This window comes from Bufo gargarizans, chromosome 3, assembly GCF_014858855.1.
Source record: "Bufo gargarizans isolate SCDJY-AF-19 chromosome 3, ASM1485885v1, whole genome shotgun sequence".
NCBI lineage: Eukaryota > Metazoa > Chordata > Amphibia > Anura > Bufonidae > Bufo > Bufo gargarizans.
In genome coordinates this window covers 209,639,607-209,657,514 of record NC_058082.1, presented here as the reverse complement: position 1 = coordinate 209,657,514, position 17,908 = coordinate 209,639,607, and the positions used below count along the sequence as shown (strand labels likewise).

At 43.9% G+C, this 17,908-nt stretch overlaps 1 protein-coding gene across 2 annotated transcripts in view; it reads left to right on the top strand.

Annotated features, from left to right (window-relative positions):
- LOC122930304 (E3 SUMO-protein ligase RanBP2-like) overlaps positions 1-17,908 on the top strand; it is a 79,912-nt gene that overhangs the window by 47,687 nt on the left and 14,317 nt on the right. Inside the window, exons 20-23 of one of the 2 annotated variants that reach the window (XM_044283567.1) lie at positions 197-4,703; positions 15,433-15,600; positions 16,065-16,151; positions 16,557-16,681. In XM_044283567.1, the coding sequence (XP_044139502.1) occupies positions 197-4,703; positions 15,433-15,600; positions 16,065-16,151; positions 16,557-16,681 (4,887 nt within the window). Of the gene's footprint in view, positions 1-196; positions 4,704-15,432; positions 15,601-16,064; positions 16,152-16,556; positions 16,760-17,908 lie in introns of both variants that reach the window. The other variant, XM_044283566.1, reaches the window with a different exon arrangement.

Genomic DNA, 17,908 nt, shown 5'->3' with positions numbered 1-17,908 from the left:
TAAAATAGACATAATTGGTCATCTTTAATGCAACATTGATTAATTAGTTTCAGTTGTGGTAGATGAAATCAGGTGAAGCACTATGGTTTTTATCTGTTTCTGTCCATAAGAGGATTGATCAGTTTTTTTTTTTGTTTTGTTTTGTTTTTTTTCTCTTTGCCTTCCCTTACAACAACCTGTTTTGCTTCTCTTACAGACATCTGTGTATCCAGGCAGTAGAATGCCGAATCCGCAGCACATGTACGCAATGCATACACCACCAGTACAGAGTAATGCCATGGTTGGACCTGCACTACGTTTTGAATCTCCTGCAACTACCATCTTGTCTCCTCAAACTGAAGATTATTATAATTACAGCTTGCCTGCAAACACTGCAAATCCAGCCCTGCCAGAGCCAGGCTATTTCACCAAACCTACTCTTGGATCTCAGCCAACCAAATCTGAGGGGTCAAAGATAGAGTTTGGAAAGAATAGCTTTGTTCAGCCAATTCAGAACGAAGGATCAAAGCCCTCTCCGTTTACTGCACCATTGCAGTCTACTCCATCTACTTTCAAGTTTAACTCAAACTTTAAGTCCAATGATGGAGACTTCACATTTTCCTCCAATCAAGCAGGTGCACAATCAGGTGCTGGAAGTGAATGTCTTTTAAGACTCCTAACATCAGATAAGACAATTCCTGACCAGGGAAAACTATCAGCTAGCTGTGATGCCATGGATGGTAGAAATATGTTCCGATTTGGAGAGAAAAGCTTTAATGGCATCAGTGATGGCACAGTCCAGAATCAAGAGAAAAGTAGTGCAGTGTTCGGGCAAGGGGATAATGTATTGAACTTCCAGAACTCTGGAAAAAAAGGCTTCATGCCTCCATCTTTTGATATGCCATCAAAGGAAGAGCACAACCAGAGTCATGAGTCAGAAGCCGCCAGTGGTCATGTTGCAGAGGAGGATGGGCCTCATTTTGAACCTGTAGTGCCATTACCAGAGAAGATTGTAGTAAAAACAGGAGAAGAGGAAGAGGAAGAAATGTTCTGCAACCGGGCAAAACTTTTCCGCTTTGATGCAGAGACGAAAGAATGGAAAGAAAGAGGATTAGGTAATGTGAAAATTTTAAGACACAGGGAATCTGGCAAGATACGTCTGCTGATGAGAAGAGAACAAATTTTGAAGATTTGTGCAAACCATTACATCAATGCTGAAATGAAACTAAAACCACTTGCCGCATCTGATAAATCCTATGTATGGTATGCTCTTGACTATGCTGATGAAATGCCAAAGTCTGAGCAGCTTGCCATTCGTTTTAAGACTGCAGAAGAGGCCACACGTTTCAAGACTAAATTTGAAGATGCACAGAAACTGCTCCAGATGACAGAAGACAGTGCTGATCACCAAACCCAGCCTGGTAAACCCATATTAAAAGCAGAAGTAAAGGCCAAGCCAGTTTCCCTTGATGTGCAGTTTGGTTTTAAACCTGGTGAATGGCAGTGTGATACCTGCCTTGTAAAGAATAAAGATACCTCAGTTGCATGTGTTTCTTGTCAGACCCCCAATCCAAACATAAATTCAAGAGAGATCTCCACTGCTAAAGACACTAAACCTATTAACACTGGAGCAAGCTCTGTAGGCATATCTGCATCTGCTTTCTCATTTACTAAGGACACTTTAAATAGCAAGACCCCTTCAAGTGAGTCACTTACAAAGAGCAGAGAGCAGTGGGTGTGTAGTAAGTGCTCAACAAAGAATGACCTGGCTTACAAACGATGCATGAACTGTTACCCTTTAAATCAGAATGATGGAAAAACAGCCTCATCTACACCAAAATCTGCTGCTGATCCAAAGAATGTCCCAAGCACACAGGCCTTTGGCTCGGCCTTCTTGAAAAAAGCTGGGCAGTGGAATTGTGATCAGTGTTTGGTACTGAATGAGCCATCTGCAGGGAAGTGTATTGCTTGCGAAGCTCCAAATTCATCCAGCAGTGTGCAGCCGGCAGCACAGTCTGCTGTGACTTTCAAATTTGTCACCCCTGAAGCAAGCTCCTCAAAAGAATTTGGGTCCCTTTTTGCAAAGAAGGAAGGACAGTGGGATTGTAGCACATGTATGGTCCGCAATGAGCCAAGTGCTTCAAAGTGTGTTGCTTGTGAAAACCCAAAAGCAACAGGTAATGTGACAGGACCACCAATTCAGCCATCTAACTTCATTTTTGCCAAGGCTCAAAATGGTAGCCTTGAGGCAATGTTTCAGAAAAAGGAGGGACAGTGGGACTGTCCTGTATGTCTTGTTAGAAATGATGGTTCAGCAATGGAGTGCGTCGCCTGCCAGCAACACAATCCGAATGCAAAAAATGTTACATCAACATCAGAGACAAAACCAGCCTTTACCTTTGCTCTAAAAGCAACTTCAGAATCATGTGGCCCAGCTTCAACAGGGTTCAAGTGTGATTTCCCAGGAAAAGATTTCAAGTTTGGCGTGAGTGATGATAAAGCTGCATTTGGCTTCAAAGCACCAAGTACCAGTGAAGAAACCAAACCTGCAGGGTTTAGTTTTACAATGCCCTTCAAGTCTGGTTCTTATAAGTTTGGGCTTACGGATTCAAATACGAAAGATGAAGAAGCGAACGAAGCACCTACTGATGCAACAGGTACTCCGGGAGACGGCAAATTGCTTTTTACCTCATCTGATGCTGGATTAAAATCTGAAGAAAGCAAGCAAAAAAGTGGCGAAATACCATTTGGTCAGACTGCAAGTACCTTTTCTTTTGCTGACCTCTCTAAAAATCCTGAAGGCTTTGCGTTTGGCAAAGCAGATCCCAATTTTAAGGGGTTTTCTCATGCAGGACAAAAATTGTTTCCTTCTATAAATGCTATAGGAGAGCAACTAAATGCTGAGCAAGAGTGTTTAGAGGATCTGTACAAAACAGATGATCGCGATGACATCCATTTTGAGCCCATTGTGCAACTCCCTGAGAAAGTGGAGCTAGTCACTGGGGAAGAAGAGGAGACCGTGCTTTATTCACAGCGAGCAAAATTATTCCGTTTTGATGCAGAAATCGGCCAATGGAAAGAGCGGGGCATCGGCACCCTGAAAATCCTTAAGAATGAGGTGAACGGAAAGCTGAGAATGCTTATGCGGCGTGAACAAGTGCTGAAAGTTTGTGCCAACCACCTAATTACAACAACCATGAACCTAAAACCCTTGTCTGGTTCTGACCGGTCCTGGATGTGGATGGCTAGTGACTACTCCGATGGGGACCCAAAATTAGAACAACTGGCGGCAAAGTTTAAAACGCCAGAGCAAGCTGAAGAGTTCAAAAACAAATTTGAAGAGTGCCAACGCCTGCTTTTAGATATCCCTCTCCAGACTCCTCATAAACTTGTAGATACTGGGAGGACTGCTCAATTGATTAAGAGAGCAGAAGAAATGAAAAGTGGACTTAAAGATTTGAAAACCTTTTTAACTGACCAGGCTAAACCTGGAGAGGACGACACCGGAAATCTGAACGATTCTGTAGACCAGACTAAAACACAAGAGTACACCGAGGCTACTTATGAGTGGGACACTTATGACATGAGGGTAGGTGCCCTTGAAGGCAACTTGGATGACTCTGTATATGCATCACCCTTAGCGAGTAGCCCAGAGAAAAGCAATCTTTTCCGATTTGGTGAATCAACTACTGGTTTTAATTTTAGTTTTCAACCATCCCCAAGTCCAGGAAAGTCTCCAACCAAAGTAAATCAGAGCAGAGTGTCTGTAGGTACGGATGATGAGTCTGATGTGACACAGGAGGAGGAACGTGATTGTCAATACTTTGAGCCCGTGGTCCCATTACCTGATCTAGTTGAAATCACCAGTGGTGAAGAAAATGAAGAGACTCTCTTTTGCCACAGAGCAAAGCTTTATAGGTTTGATAAAGATTCTAATCAATGGAAAGAGAGGGGAATAGGAGATTTAAAGATCTTGCAAAGCCATGACAATAAATCTGCCCGAGTAGTGATGAGAAGAGATCAAGTGTTAAAACTCTGTGCCAATCACCGTATAACTCCGGATATACATCTTGAACCCATGAAAGCGGGATCTCAGAGAGAGTGGGCATGGACAGCTAATGACTTTGCTGAAGGTGAAAGTCAGGTGGAGTGTTTTGCTGTACGCTTTAAGCTTCAGGAAGTTGCTGATCTTTTCAAAGAAGTTTTTGAAGAAGCAAAAGTTGCACAAAGTAAAGGCTGCATGGTTGCTCCATTTGCATCTCGTGTCACAACCCCCAAAGCTTCACCATGTGGAAAGGCAGCAGTGGCCATATTGGAAGAAACAACCAGAGAGAGGACAGATATACCATCTGTAACAACCACACCTTCAAAAGCAGAATCTAACACCTTGGGCACAGCAGAGAAAACCCCTACAGCTGTGGTGTCCCCTCCTAAGTTTGTATTTGGATCTGATGCCGTGAAGAATATTTTTGGTACAGAGAAACAGGGTTTCACATTTGGGAGCCCTTCAGGAGCTGGAACAATGTTTGGTTTCAGCTTTAATTCATCAAAGAACTCTAATAATGAACAGCAAAAACGGCCAACAAAACCTTCTTCAGCGCCTCCTACTTATCCAAAAGCGCATACAGTAGCTCCTGAAAAGCCATCTGAACACGTGCAAAATCCCACAGTCTCCTCATCTGCTACAGGGTCCACCCGACCACAACAGCAAGTTCCAGCTACAGGTGAGGCTTCTTTATCTTGTAAAAAGTCTAATGTACTTTAATTTGTGATCTGATCGGCATTGAGATCTGTGCACTGGGACCCAAAGTAATGTCATCTAGCTGTGTCGGGCAAATGCTGTAGGCAGTGCTCTACTGACGTAACCTCCTGTTGACAGCAGTCACAGCTTGACATTCAACATCTTATTGTCTATTTCCCCCCTTCCCTCAGCAGTGCCTTGAACTAGTACTAGATATTAAAGTTTTTTTTTTCCTATCATCTAAAGTTAACGGTCTACAGAATAGGTAAGTGTCTGATCGTGTGGGTCTGACTGCTGAGGCCCACAGGTCCCTTCTCCTTACATTTGATGGATCAGCAGTCGAAAGACCACTTAACTCAACAAGGACACTTAGAATCTGTTTCTTCTGACTGCATACATTGGGACCAACAGAAATGTTGTTTTGTCTTTTTAACGGGCATTGCATAGACCTATCCCTTGGATGAACATTTGAATAGACGGTCATTCCTGCAGGGAGAACAAGTCTCAATCTGTCCCTCATGATGACTGAAATTGTCACTAATCGGACCAGAGCTTGCTGTGTTTTGAGTTCTGAGTTCATTGTAAAACAGTGTGCTTTGTAAAGGCAGCTGCCCTATAGTGGCAGCTGCAGGTAGCAGAGCCTGGAGTACGGTTTTCTGCAAACGCTTTAGGCTACTTTCACACTAGCGTTAAAGTTTTCCGGTATGGAGTTCCGTTATAGGGGCTTAATACCGGAAAGAAACACATCAGTTTTATCCTAATGCATTCTGAATGGAAAGCAATCCATTCAGGATGTCTTCCGTTCCGTCCCTCCTACGGTATTTGGCCGGAGAAAGGATTATAGGATCCGGCATTAATTTCCATTGAAATGTATTAATGCCGGATCCAAGTGTTCAGGAAATTGCTGCATTGAAGGATCTGCTTTTCCAGTCTGCGCATGCGCAGGCCTTTAAAAATGTGAACAAAAAAATAATCAGTTTTTCCAGATGACACTGGAGAGACATTCCACAAAGACCGTCTAAGGTAACCGTTTCGGCAGAGGATTCCGGCAGGCAGTTTCGTCACCTGAACTGCCTGCCGGATCCATCAAAACATATGCCAACTGATGGTATTTGTCAGACAGATAAATGCCGGATCCGGAAAAACGGATCCGGCATTTATTAATATTTTCAAATTTTTTTTGTGGTCTGAGCATGTGCAGACCGCAAAAACAGATTCGTTTTGCTGGAACACTCAGGGCTGGATTCGGCGTTAATGCATGTCAATGAGAAAAAATGTCAGCATGCTGCGGTATTATCTCCTTCCTGCACAGTCAAAAAGACTGAGATGAAGACATCCTGAACGGATTGCTCTCCATTCAGAATGCATTAGAATAAAACTGATCAGTTCTTTTCCGGTATTTAGCCCCTAGGATGGAACTCTATGCCGGAAAAGAATAACGCTAGTGTGGAAGTAGCCTATGACCTCGCGCAGATCGGATTTGAACCCATTCATTTCAATAGGGCCGCAAAAGTTGCAGACAGCACACCGTGTGGTGTCCGCATTCGTCAGTTCTGTGCCGTCCACAAAAAAATAGAACATATCCGTTTTGCGGACAAGAGTAGGCATTTCATCATGGGGCCGGAAGTTCAGATTCGCGGAATGCACGGTGTCTATCCGTGTTTTGCGGATCAGGACAACCTCTTTAACTTGCTATCTAGGCAGTCCAGGTACATAAAAAGGCCACCAGGACTGTCTCGTGGTAGTTTATTTTTTTTTTATTTTTTTTCCGTTTTTTTAGGCTACTTTTACACCTGCGCTAGGTGGCACTGGCCACCAATGCTTTTAATACTGGGGAGGGAGGGCGGTCTGGCCCCTGCTGCCTGACGGGGCTGAGATCTACAATTAACCCCTCAGGTGTGGCACCTGAGAGGTTAATTGTGCGGATCACAGCCCCCTGTAAGAGATCGGGTGCTGCCAGGCAGCAGGGGGCAGTTATGTACACAGTACTTAGTATATTCTAACTTGAAGCGTCCCCATCACTATGGGAACGTCTCTGTTAGAATATACTGTCGGATCTGAGTTTTCACGATCTAACTCAAATCCGATGGTATATTCTAACAGAGGCATTCCCATGGTGATGGGGGCGCTTCAAGTTAAAATATACCATCGGATTGGAGAAAACTCTGATCCGATGGTATATTAATATGGACTCCTGACTTTACATTGAAAGTCAATGGGGGACGGATCCGTTTACAATTCCACCAATATTGTGTCCATGTAAACTGATCCGTCCCCATTGACTTACATTGTAAGTTAGGACGGATCCGTTCGGCTCCGCTCGGCCAGGCGGACACCAAAACGCTGCAAGCAGCGTTTTGGTGTCCGCCTCCAGTGCGGAATGGAGGCGGAACGGAGCCAAACTGATGCATTCTGAATGGATCCGCATCCATTCAGAATGCATTGGGGCTAAACTGATCCGTTTGGGGCTGCTTGTGAGAGCCTTGAAACGGATCTCACAGGCGGACCCTGAAACGCCAAAAGTAGCCTTAAGCTTAAATCCTGCTTCTACTTGTGATAATTCTGCACATAGAACAGCTCTAATAACATTATTAAAATGCCACTTTTTACAGATGTAAGAGTGCATTATGTGAAAGGAAATTCATACTTTTCCAGTAACAGAACTGTAACCGCTGGCCACGGCTTTTGTAGTGATTCTCCCCTCCCAAAAAAACATACAAAGAATGTAGACTGGTATTGAGGTTGTCTGCTTTTACTATTGATGACCTATCCTCAGGATAGGTAATCAATATCAGATCGGCGGGGGTCCGACACCCGGCACCCCTGCCTTTCAGATGTACGTCTCTCTTCCTGTCTGTTGCTGCTGTCTGTGGTCTTTGTCATTGTCATAGACAGCTGCGGTGAACAGGAAGCGTAAAGGGAGACAGCATGTGTGCCGTCTTCTCATACATTTGATCGTGCTGGGTGTCGAGCCCCGCTGATCTGATATTAATTACCTATCCTGGGTGGTAAAGGTGAGAATGAGGTGTGGTCAGCAGCAGTGACAGATCTATCATTTACTCCATTCTTCTGGAGCAGATGAAGACAGAAATCTACGTTCGCTCAGAGCTGCTGTAGAATCCTGTCTAGAGGCACGGACTGCTGGAGAGTGACATAGGCTCGTTCTCCGGTAGAGCAGAGGAAAATCAATCAAGACCGGCACTTTCTGCCCTCTTTATGCTTATTCTCAGTAATCCAAGATTAGCAACGAGCAAATCTGTGAAAATGTGCATTGTATCCGTTTTGCTGATGTTAGTCTGGATATGAGGAAATATGGTGATTGAAAATTGTCATTTTCCTCAGATCGTCATGTCTTCACTCATCAGATGTCCCTGCTCCTCTCCTCCTCAGTATTTCTGATGCAGCTTCCCTCCATGCCCCCACCGCCATCTGTGCTGTCATTTACTGTTCTTACGTCTCATGTATTTTTTATTTTCATTTTTATTTTTTTTATTTTGCAGAAATCATGTCTGCCCACTCTTTGCATCCAGGCTCTCTGCTTAGATCTGTCTAAAACCTGTGACTGTGAGGAGGAGGATGCAGTTAAAGCGGGTATAGGTACTCTGAAGTACAACCGCTCCCTTCCCGAAAGTCAGCTGCTCGTTCAGTGAAGGAGACTTCTGCATTTTCATGCAGTGATCTCCTTCAAAGTATGAGGACAGGGGATCGCTATGGTGTAGCATCATTATTTCTGGGCAGCAGATCGCTGTTCAGACAGCACGATCTGCTGTCCAGAAACGATTATGTGCCTGCACATAAAAGAGGGGTTTTGCTCGTTCATCGGGTGATTGGTGGCACATTTATACGGGCAGATTGTCGGGAATGAGCAGGAATGTTCATTCCCAATAATCTGCCTGGTCATCGGGCAGTTTAAATCCAAGTGTAACTGCCGTTCTATTTTTATTTGTGTAATGTATAGGGGCAGTGATACTGACCATTTTTGTAATATACTTTCTATTAGAAAAATAGCTGTAAAGTGGCCCATTTTGAGCCTCGGCAACGCTCCTTTGCCTTCTGTTTACATAAGTGGAGACTTGCTGAGGCTCAAAATGGGCCACTATACAGCATTTTTCTAATAGAAATGTACGATTTCAGTAATTAAAGTATATTACAAAAATGGTCAGTATCACTGCCTCTATTCATTACACAAATCAAAATAGAATGGCAGCGCAACCGCAAATATTTTTTAAGCCCACACCTGAATCTGAATACTTTTGTAATTGCTTGTAATTAAAAATGTAAATGTATCTGTACAGCACCATCTGCTGTTTGTTTTCCTTATTTCTCTGTCCACCTCACTGAGATGGTCGCACGCACTCAGTTTAAATTTTCGACTGCCACCAGGCATATCCTCTGTTAGAAGCTTGTTGGCAGTTACAGGGGAAGAGCTACAGCAGAAAGGACATGCCCCTGAGCTGAAAGCCTGAAATAAATCTAGCAGAAAAATGTGGAGATCTCTGGTTCCATGTGAGGTACAGGGCTGGTTCTAGCTTTGTTAGAGGTTATCATGTTCTATATGATGTAGGATTTTCAATTTCTAGATCAATGGTGGCATAACCCTTTAAGCCACTTGGGTTTTGTAGTCTAAAGCTCTATGGTTACATAAGGCAGCCTGCTACTCACAGTAATACCACAGCCTTACAAGGCTCAAAACCTTGAGACAATTATAAAGAAATGGAAATGGTTGAATATGTTGCCTGTGGAAAAGTTAGTTGACCTTGCAGACACAAGTCCCCCTAAAAGGGATTATCCTATGATTGATGTAAAAATAAATGAAAATCCTATCATACAGTACATGACAATCTTTCTAACAAAGCTAGAACCAGCTCCGTACCTAACATGGATCCAGAGATCTCCACATTCATTGTTCTGATTGTCCTCCTATAGAGATAAAACCATTTAGTTAATCTAACACAGGCATGCTCTACCTGCGCCCCTCCAGCTGTAAAACTACAACTCCCACAATGCCCTGCTGTAGGCTGATACCTGTAGGCTGTTCGGGCATGCTGGGAGTTGTAGTTTTACAACAGCTGGAGGGCCGCAGGTTGAGCATGCCTGATCTAACAGATTTTTTGAGCAGCGAGGGTCTGTCCTTACTGCTCCCCCTGCCCGGCCCTAACTTTCTTGCGCCTGCACCTCTGCTCTGTGTAGTGGTGCATGTTCAGACGCTCTTCTGACGCTACCTGCTCAGCGACTATGCATGCGCTGCTACACTTCTGGGTGCAGCTGCACAGGCGCAAGATTGTCAGGGTCGAATGAGATGTCCAACCCTGACAATCGGTCAGCAAGGGCAAGCTTCTTGACCAGCGAGAACAATTGATTGTTCGACAAATTGATTTGCTCATCTCTACTTTGCTAGATGTATTTCAAGCTTGCAGCTGTGGGTGTGCCCTTTATGCTGCAGCTCTTGGTGGAACTGTCAGAGCTTCTAAGAGAAGATACTGCTGATGGCAGTGGAAGGATAAAACTGAGCCTGTGCGTCCTTCTCGGCAATATCAGAGGTGGATGGAGAAATAAGAAAAAAACCAAACAGCAGGTGGAGCTATAATAAAAATAGATTTTATTGAATAACTCGGTGGCTATACAAAATTGTATTACTTACCATGACAAAAGTATTTCAGATCCAGATGCTGGTTTGAAAAATGTACTTTTTATTAAAAAATTTTTGTGGATACCATTTATTTGTGAGCATCTGTGTCACCCTTGAGTCTTAGTCTGAAAAGGGTTGTTCTAAGACAGGGATGCACAACCTCCTGCGGCCCTCCAGCTGTTGTAAAACTACAACTCCCACCATGCCCTTCTGTAGGCGGATAGCTGTAGGCTGTCTGGGAATGATGGGAGTTGTAGTTTTGCAACAGCTGGAGGGCCGTAGGTTGAGCATGCCTGTTCTAAGATATAAACTTATTCCCTCTGCACAGGATGGGGGATATCGAATTAGTGTGGGGTCCCATTGGTCAGATCCCACAACTAGATATCAGGAATCCCAAGTCCCCTGAATCAAATGAGCAGAAGTCAAGCGTGCATTCTGCTGGTCCATTCATTCTCTGGGAATGTTGTACTCAGACATCCCAGCAGCACACATACCCGACCATGCGTCTTTCATTTGGTGGACTCGGGACTAGGGCTGCAGTAAACTATTTTAGTAATCGAATAGTCTACTGATTTATTTTTACAATTAATCGATTACTCTAATAAAAAAAAAAAATGAATTAATAGACTGTTTTCCTTTATAAAAACTAATCAGACCCCCTGCCATCAGTCCCCCAACAGCCTTTGTTCCCCCCCACCCCCCCAAGCGCCAAGAGCTCCACTATCCTCTCCCCCCCCCCCCCAGCGCCAAGAGCTTCACTATCCTCTCCCCCCAAACCCCCCCCCCATCGCCAAGAGCTCCACTATCCTCCTCCCCCCCCCCCCCAGCGCCGTGAGCTCCACTACCCCCCAGCGCCGTGAGCTCCACTACCCCCCAGCGCCGTGAGCTCCACTACCCCCCAGCGCCGTGAGCTCCACTACCCCCCAGCGCCGTGAGCTCCACTACCCCCCAGCGCCGTGAGCTCCACTACCCCCCCCCCCCCCCCCCGGTATGCACTGGGTGGCACCTGACATCACTGACAGCGTCAACCAGCCCCCTGACGATGTGTGCATGTAAGGCCCTGGTGGTACGGACGGGAGGCCACGGAGCGGTGATTGAAAGGCTTCTCTTCACTCACTCTCCATGATCACATGATTTTTTTTTTTTTTTTTTGCATCAGTGAATCGTTGCAGCCTTACTTGGGACCTCCTCTTATGATTGGTGGGGAGGCTCAACAGGCCTCCACTGATCAGAACCCCTATATTCAAAAATTATTCAGGTGTGGTGATGAGATGATTTTCTTAGGTAATACACTTTACTGCTGTTGCTTGGGGCCATTTGTATCAAATTTGGGTTTTTATTCCTCCAGCTTCCCTCCTCTCCTCCAGGCCCATTCAGCTGTCCGTTTTCCGTTTCTTTTTTGTAGGATTTAATTTTAGTCTTTTTAAGTCTAATCCTGCTGCCTTTTGGACGTGCACCGCTCCCTCCAAACCCAACGTGGAAGGTATTTTGAACACTACATGGCTGAGCGGACACCACCTACCAGTGTGTTGTAGCTGTTTTGGGAAACATGATTTGATATTCCTAACATGCATGCTTGCTGGGTTTGCCGACTGCATGTTGTGTCAAGATCTTGTTTCCTCAAATATTCTACTGCACTAAAGATGGAATCTAGCTTATATCTGTTGCTTACAGTATATAGTCTCACCACCACCTGCACGGCTGTTCAGAGATTCTCATCACTTATCTTGGTCCCTGTCCCAATCTCAGATCCCCATCCATTTACACCCAAATTAGGGCCAGATAATCAATCAGTATAGTTCCTAACATACAAGCTCCATGCAAATGTGCCTTGTTTGGTTTGAATCGGGATAAGTGTTAAGTTCTGAGCCGCTGTGCCTAGTTCATATTTTTTGTCCATAATAACAAGATGGGGCTTGTTAGAGTAGGACAAACATACATTTTGTGGTGCTTTCATTATAAGGAGTAGTGTGAATATGACGTTTTAGGGTCCATTCACACGTCCTCAATTTCGTTCCGCATTTTGCGGAACGGAATTGCGGACCCATCCATTTCTATGGGGCAGCACGATGTGCTGCCCGGACACGGAATTGCGGGTCCGCACTTCCGGGTCCGCAATTCCATTCCCGAAAAAAATAGAACATGTCCAGGACATATTCTATTAGTACCGGCAATGTGCGGTCCGCAAAATGCGGAACGCACATTGCCGCTTTCCGTGTTTTGCGGCACCGTGGATCCGCAAAACACGTTGCGGACGTGTGAATTGAGCCTTATTCTAACTCTGGGATCAGCAACCGTCAGCACTCCAGCTGGTCTGAAAGTAAAACTCCCAGATTGCTCTTTTTGCTTCTGTGTAAGTTGAGAACAGCTGAGTAAGTTTACATGCTGGGAGTTGGAGTACTGAAGATTGCTGATCTCTGCATTATATGCGGAGCTTCACAGTGAAATGCGTTGACTTGTTTCACAGCCCTCTGCTCTGAGGGTCGGTTATGGCATCCAACCAGTAGACCACTACAGTTGTCACTCAGAGGGGTAGTGAAGCAGACCAATGTAAAGAGCATTTCACAATGAAGCTCTCCCTTTAGTGCAATTGCAAGAGCAGAACCTGGTAGGATAAAACTTCATAGTCATGCTAGTCCTGACAGTAAAAGCTCCAAAATATGGTATGATTGCCCTGCTCTTACCTCAACTTGCAGTGTAGCATGATCAAAACTGCTGGCAGATTCCCTTTTAAGATTTGACTATTTGGTCTACTGCTGGTGATATTGTTGGACAAAATATTATTTGTGGCAAATGGCTACTCTGTTAGATATTTGCAGCAATTAAATGTACTTGTGTCATTTTAGAGACATTGAAAATAAGCAGCATTGAATTACTTTGCTTGTAGTTGGCTATTTAATGGGTACCTCAAAGTGGCTTACAAAGACTCCCACAGAAAGTTAAAAAGCTAGAGACGTGGCCAGTAGACGGGAAGCCAATTGTTGTTCCTACAAAGGAAGGAGCAGGAGTAACTGCATGTGGATTAAAAGTACATTTTCATCTAGTCCTACAAGGCACTGTTTAACAGAATTTCCTGGTGACGGACCCAATTTAAATCCCTGCTCTTTCCGTGTTAGTTCAGGGAGAACATTCCTAATCATTGACAGCCTTACCTGTGTTAATGTGCATACAGAGATAATTGTCAATCATTCAGTAGCAACGCCCAGTTGACTCCTAAATATTGAGAGGACAGGAACTTTTCCCCTAAAAACTATGTGTGTCTCAATAAATGAAAATATAATTGAAAAGTTTTTAAATTTATTTCCATAATTCAGTTCAAAAAGTGTATTATATAGGTTCATTACACAGTGATTTATTTCAAGCCTTTATTTCTTTTACTGTTGAAGATTATTGCTTACAGCTAATGAAAGCCCAAAAGTCAGTATCTGAGAAAATAAGAATATTGTGAAAAAGTTCAGTAATGTAGGTGCGTAGTGTTGCACTCTAATCAGCTAATCAATACACAACACCTGCAAAGGTTTCCTAAGCCTCTAAATCATGGATGTCAAACTCATGGCCCTCCAGATGTTGCCAAACTACAATTCCCATCATTCCCTGATAGCTGTAGTATGCCCAGGCATGATGGGAGTTGTAGTTTTGCAACAGCTGGAGGGCCGCGAGTTTGACATCCCTGCTCTAAATGGTCCACCAGTCTGGTTAAGTAGGCTATACAATCATGGGGAAGACTTCTGACTTAACAGTTGTCCACAAGACAGTCATTGAAATATTGTGGTAGATAAAGGCGAACAAGCGGCATAAATAACCACAGCCTTGAAAGGATTGTGAAAAATTTTGGGGAGATTTACCCAAAGATTGGATGGCGGCTGGAATCTGTGCTTCAAGAGCTATGACAAACGGACGTATCCAGGACATGGGCTACTATTGTCGCATTCTTTGTGTCAGGCCATTTTATCCCTTGGCGCTCGGGTCCCTGTTTACTTCTGGGCAGCTGATGACGTGGCATCTAACCATGTAACCATTGCGGAGAATCACAGGCCTCGGCGTTATCACCCACAGGTGGTCATACCTGTTGATTTTGGCAGAACTGCCCAACTATCTATGTACGGTGGTGTTCAGACTTGTGCCCAGTGGCAGATTGGAGGGACAGAATTGGGCATATTGGATTTTGCCATGCCCAATCCCTTGTTTTCATGGGAGATAATCTGCTGCCTGTGATTCCACGTACAAAATTATTTATATATTTTTGAGTTTTGTTTGCAACATGAAGAAATCAGATCAAAGCAATGGGGGAGAGTAAAAGGGTTTTCAAACACTACTGGTGATAGGCTTGTGACTGCTAAGGACAGGGATTGGCTGCAGCAGTGGGGTGCTGAATGCTGTCACAGTAGTTGGTGTGACTGCTAGACTGCTGAGGACCGGTATTGGCTGCAGCAGTGATGTGCTGAATGCGGTCAGTGTGACTGCTGAGGACACAGATTGGCTGCAGCACTGATGTGCTGAATGTCACAGTAGTTGGTGTGACTGCTGCGCTGCTGAGGACACGGATTGGCTGCAGCAGTGAGGTGCTGAATGCTGTCATGTCACTATGCATTGCACAGTAGTTGATGTGCCTTTTGGAAGCAGGGAATAATGGACAAGCATAAGGATCTGAAGAACATTGACAAGGAGCAAATTCTGATTACTAAACTGCTGGATCAGAACCTCTTCAGAATGGCAGGTCTTGTGGGTTCACCCCAGTACGCAGTGCTTAGGACCTACCAAAAGTAGCCCAAGGATGGGCTGGTGACTGGGTCATATTCCAGTAAAGAAGCCTGATTTAAGAACTTTTTGAAGATTAATCTTGTCATGGACTTGTTTAGTTTGCCTCCCGTTACACCTCAGATCATTCCATGAATTTTTGGTTTAGTTTCTTGTCTTCAGCGTGCAAGAACTGGTCTGTGTTGTAACTAATCTTCATGTTGTCTACTATCATTCTTTTAACATCCTACTAGTATTTAACACCACCTTCTTTGCCTTTTACTAACGGGAATGTTGTGGTTTGCATTAGTTTCTTTCTCACCCATCATCTGTCTTTTTCCTCTAGCCAAGAGTAGCAGTGATCTTGGATGCGACAGCTCTTCCGATGTGTTAATTGTGTATGAGCTAACTCCGACAGCAGAGCAGAGGGCTCTGGCAGACCAGCTGCTCCTCCCTCCTACTTTCTTCTGCTACAAGAATAAGCCTGGATACATCAGTGACAATGATGTAGACGGTAAGTTCCTTGACGTGTTTTTAAAAAATTTTATCAATATTTTTTTATTTTCTTTTTTTTATTTATAGGGTTATATTTCATATGTTTGTTTAACATTTGATAAACAGAACATTTATATCAGTTTCTTCGTATTTTAATTTGTTAAATAGTGATTGTATAATTCAATGTTATATTTTGATGGGAAAAAATAATTTATTGCCAGTACAGTGTGTCTGTAAATGTGGGGGTTCCCAGCGGTTGGATCAATCTGACATCACCTATTCAAATTTTCCCCCAAAGCTCCTCATATGACCTTTTATGGGGGCGTAAAGTAAAACGAGTAAATAACAAATGTAAGAAATCGTTAAGGACAGGATATTTGTGAGTCCCCTTTGTCATTACTATGACATGCTTCACATACGGGAAAGTTATGGTACATACATTCCACAGTTATTTAATAGACCTGTTGTGTTGTCTGTGAACAGATGAGGACTTTGAGTCTGCTGTCAAGAACCTAAATGGTCAACTTTACCAGGAAAACAAGAGGGACAAAAATCAACACGCTACATCAGGTAATCCCAACCAACTTAGTTTTAAAATGTTGGCTTTGTTTCTGTGCAATGAAGCTAGAGACATGTGGTCCCTGGCTTCACCTGCACATGTGCCCAAGATAAGTTCCTCCAGAGCCACCAAACTTATCTTGGGTAGAAGTTCTTTTGCTGCATAATTCTGAAACTGGTTGTGACAGGGGCATCTACGTCCCGGCTGCATGCAGACATGCTGGTGGTTTAGTGGCTCCAAGCCAAGTAACATGTCACCTGGGAAAGGTGAGAAGTCTCCTTAGTTGAAAAACCTCTCTGTAAATGGAAAATAAGCCTTTTACACCCTTGAGCTATCTCTATGTACGTGACCATTATGAGGAGTAGTTATTGTAGTCTTCAGTGTCACTTACCGTCTTCTCTCCCTTCATTTTTCAGACTACGCTCAAGAGTCCACCACAGGGTCTGAGAGAGAGTGCGTGATTGTTTGGGAAAAGACGCCCACTACTGAGGAAAAGGCAAAGGCTGAACATCTGAAACTGCCTCCAACGTTTTTCTGTGGGGTGAGCAGTGATACAGATGATGATAAAGAGAATTCTGAAGACTATGACTCCGCAGTAAGGAAAGTGAAGGAGTCTGAAGTAAGCACAGTGCTTCTTGTCACTTGTCGCAGACTGCTGGGCAGCGAGCGCCTCCGCTCAGGTGTCAAGCATTGGTGTATGCTGGCTTTATGTAGCTTGCTTAAGGAGTTCTCAGGAGACATGCTAAACTTACTTTTATTTCCTGTAGAAGTAAGCATAGCTTCATTTGTTGCACAGTAATATTCAAGTTTATTGCAGAAGGTTGGCTAGGAAATGACATTATGCAGTGATTTACTCATTGCCTGAATATAGGAGTACAGGGTTGACCTCAAAATATGTCTGGACAAATTAAAGTCTTGGGCTACTTTCACATATGCGTCGAAGAAATCCGGCATAGCTGCATGCCCTATTGACCAAAATGGGATGCTGCGGTTATCTGGATGCCCTCCAGCATATCAGCTGGGATTCAGCCGGATTATAGTCATTGAGGTCCGATGGGCACATGGCATTGTCCGGCTATGCTGGATGCAGTCAACTCTGGCACGGTCTTTTATGCATGTGTGAAACTAGCTTTAGTCCGTGCCATAGTGCTGATTTCAGCATATAAAACCAAGATACGTGCTAAGGGGTGCAGGTTGGAGGACTGTATCTGTTCCTTGGCACTACGACTACCTCATTTTCACATATAGGCTGCAGTCCCCTTACTGTTTTTGGGTGAATTGCAAACCTCTTGATTTTTGATGTTTACATTAGTCACTAAAGTGATGGTTTTGCTGCTGTATTGTATTCCACGTGTGTATATGCTGTCTGTGTTGCTTTATAGAATGTGGGTCTGGTTGGATGATATATTCTAGTTTATTAGGATGCAGTACGTTTAATCTGGCCTGTGTGGTTTAATCCATTTTATTCTGCAATCCTCCAATAGAAAATAAGGAAGCTCTTCTGACAGGAGAGGTCAGTCGCAAAAAAAATTAGGAAATTTAATCTTATTATAATTATTGGGTGGATTTATACTGGGCCAAAAGCTCAGCACGTAGCCATTCTCAGATAACTGGGAATGTCAGGGGCTTCACTTTAGATGTAAGATGCTGCCATCATTGTGATGGGCAAGGCTGATTTCACACGAGCAACCTTTCCATCTGGATGCGATGCTTATTGTGAACAAACAGTATCTGCTCTGTATCCTGATTCATTTCCATGGGTCTGTGT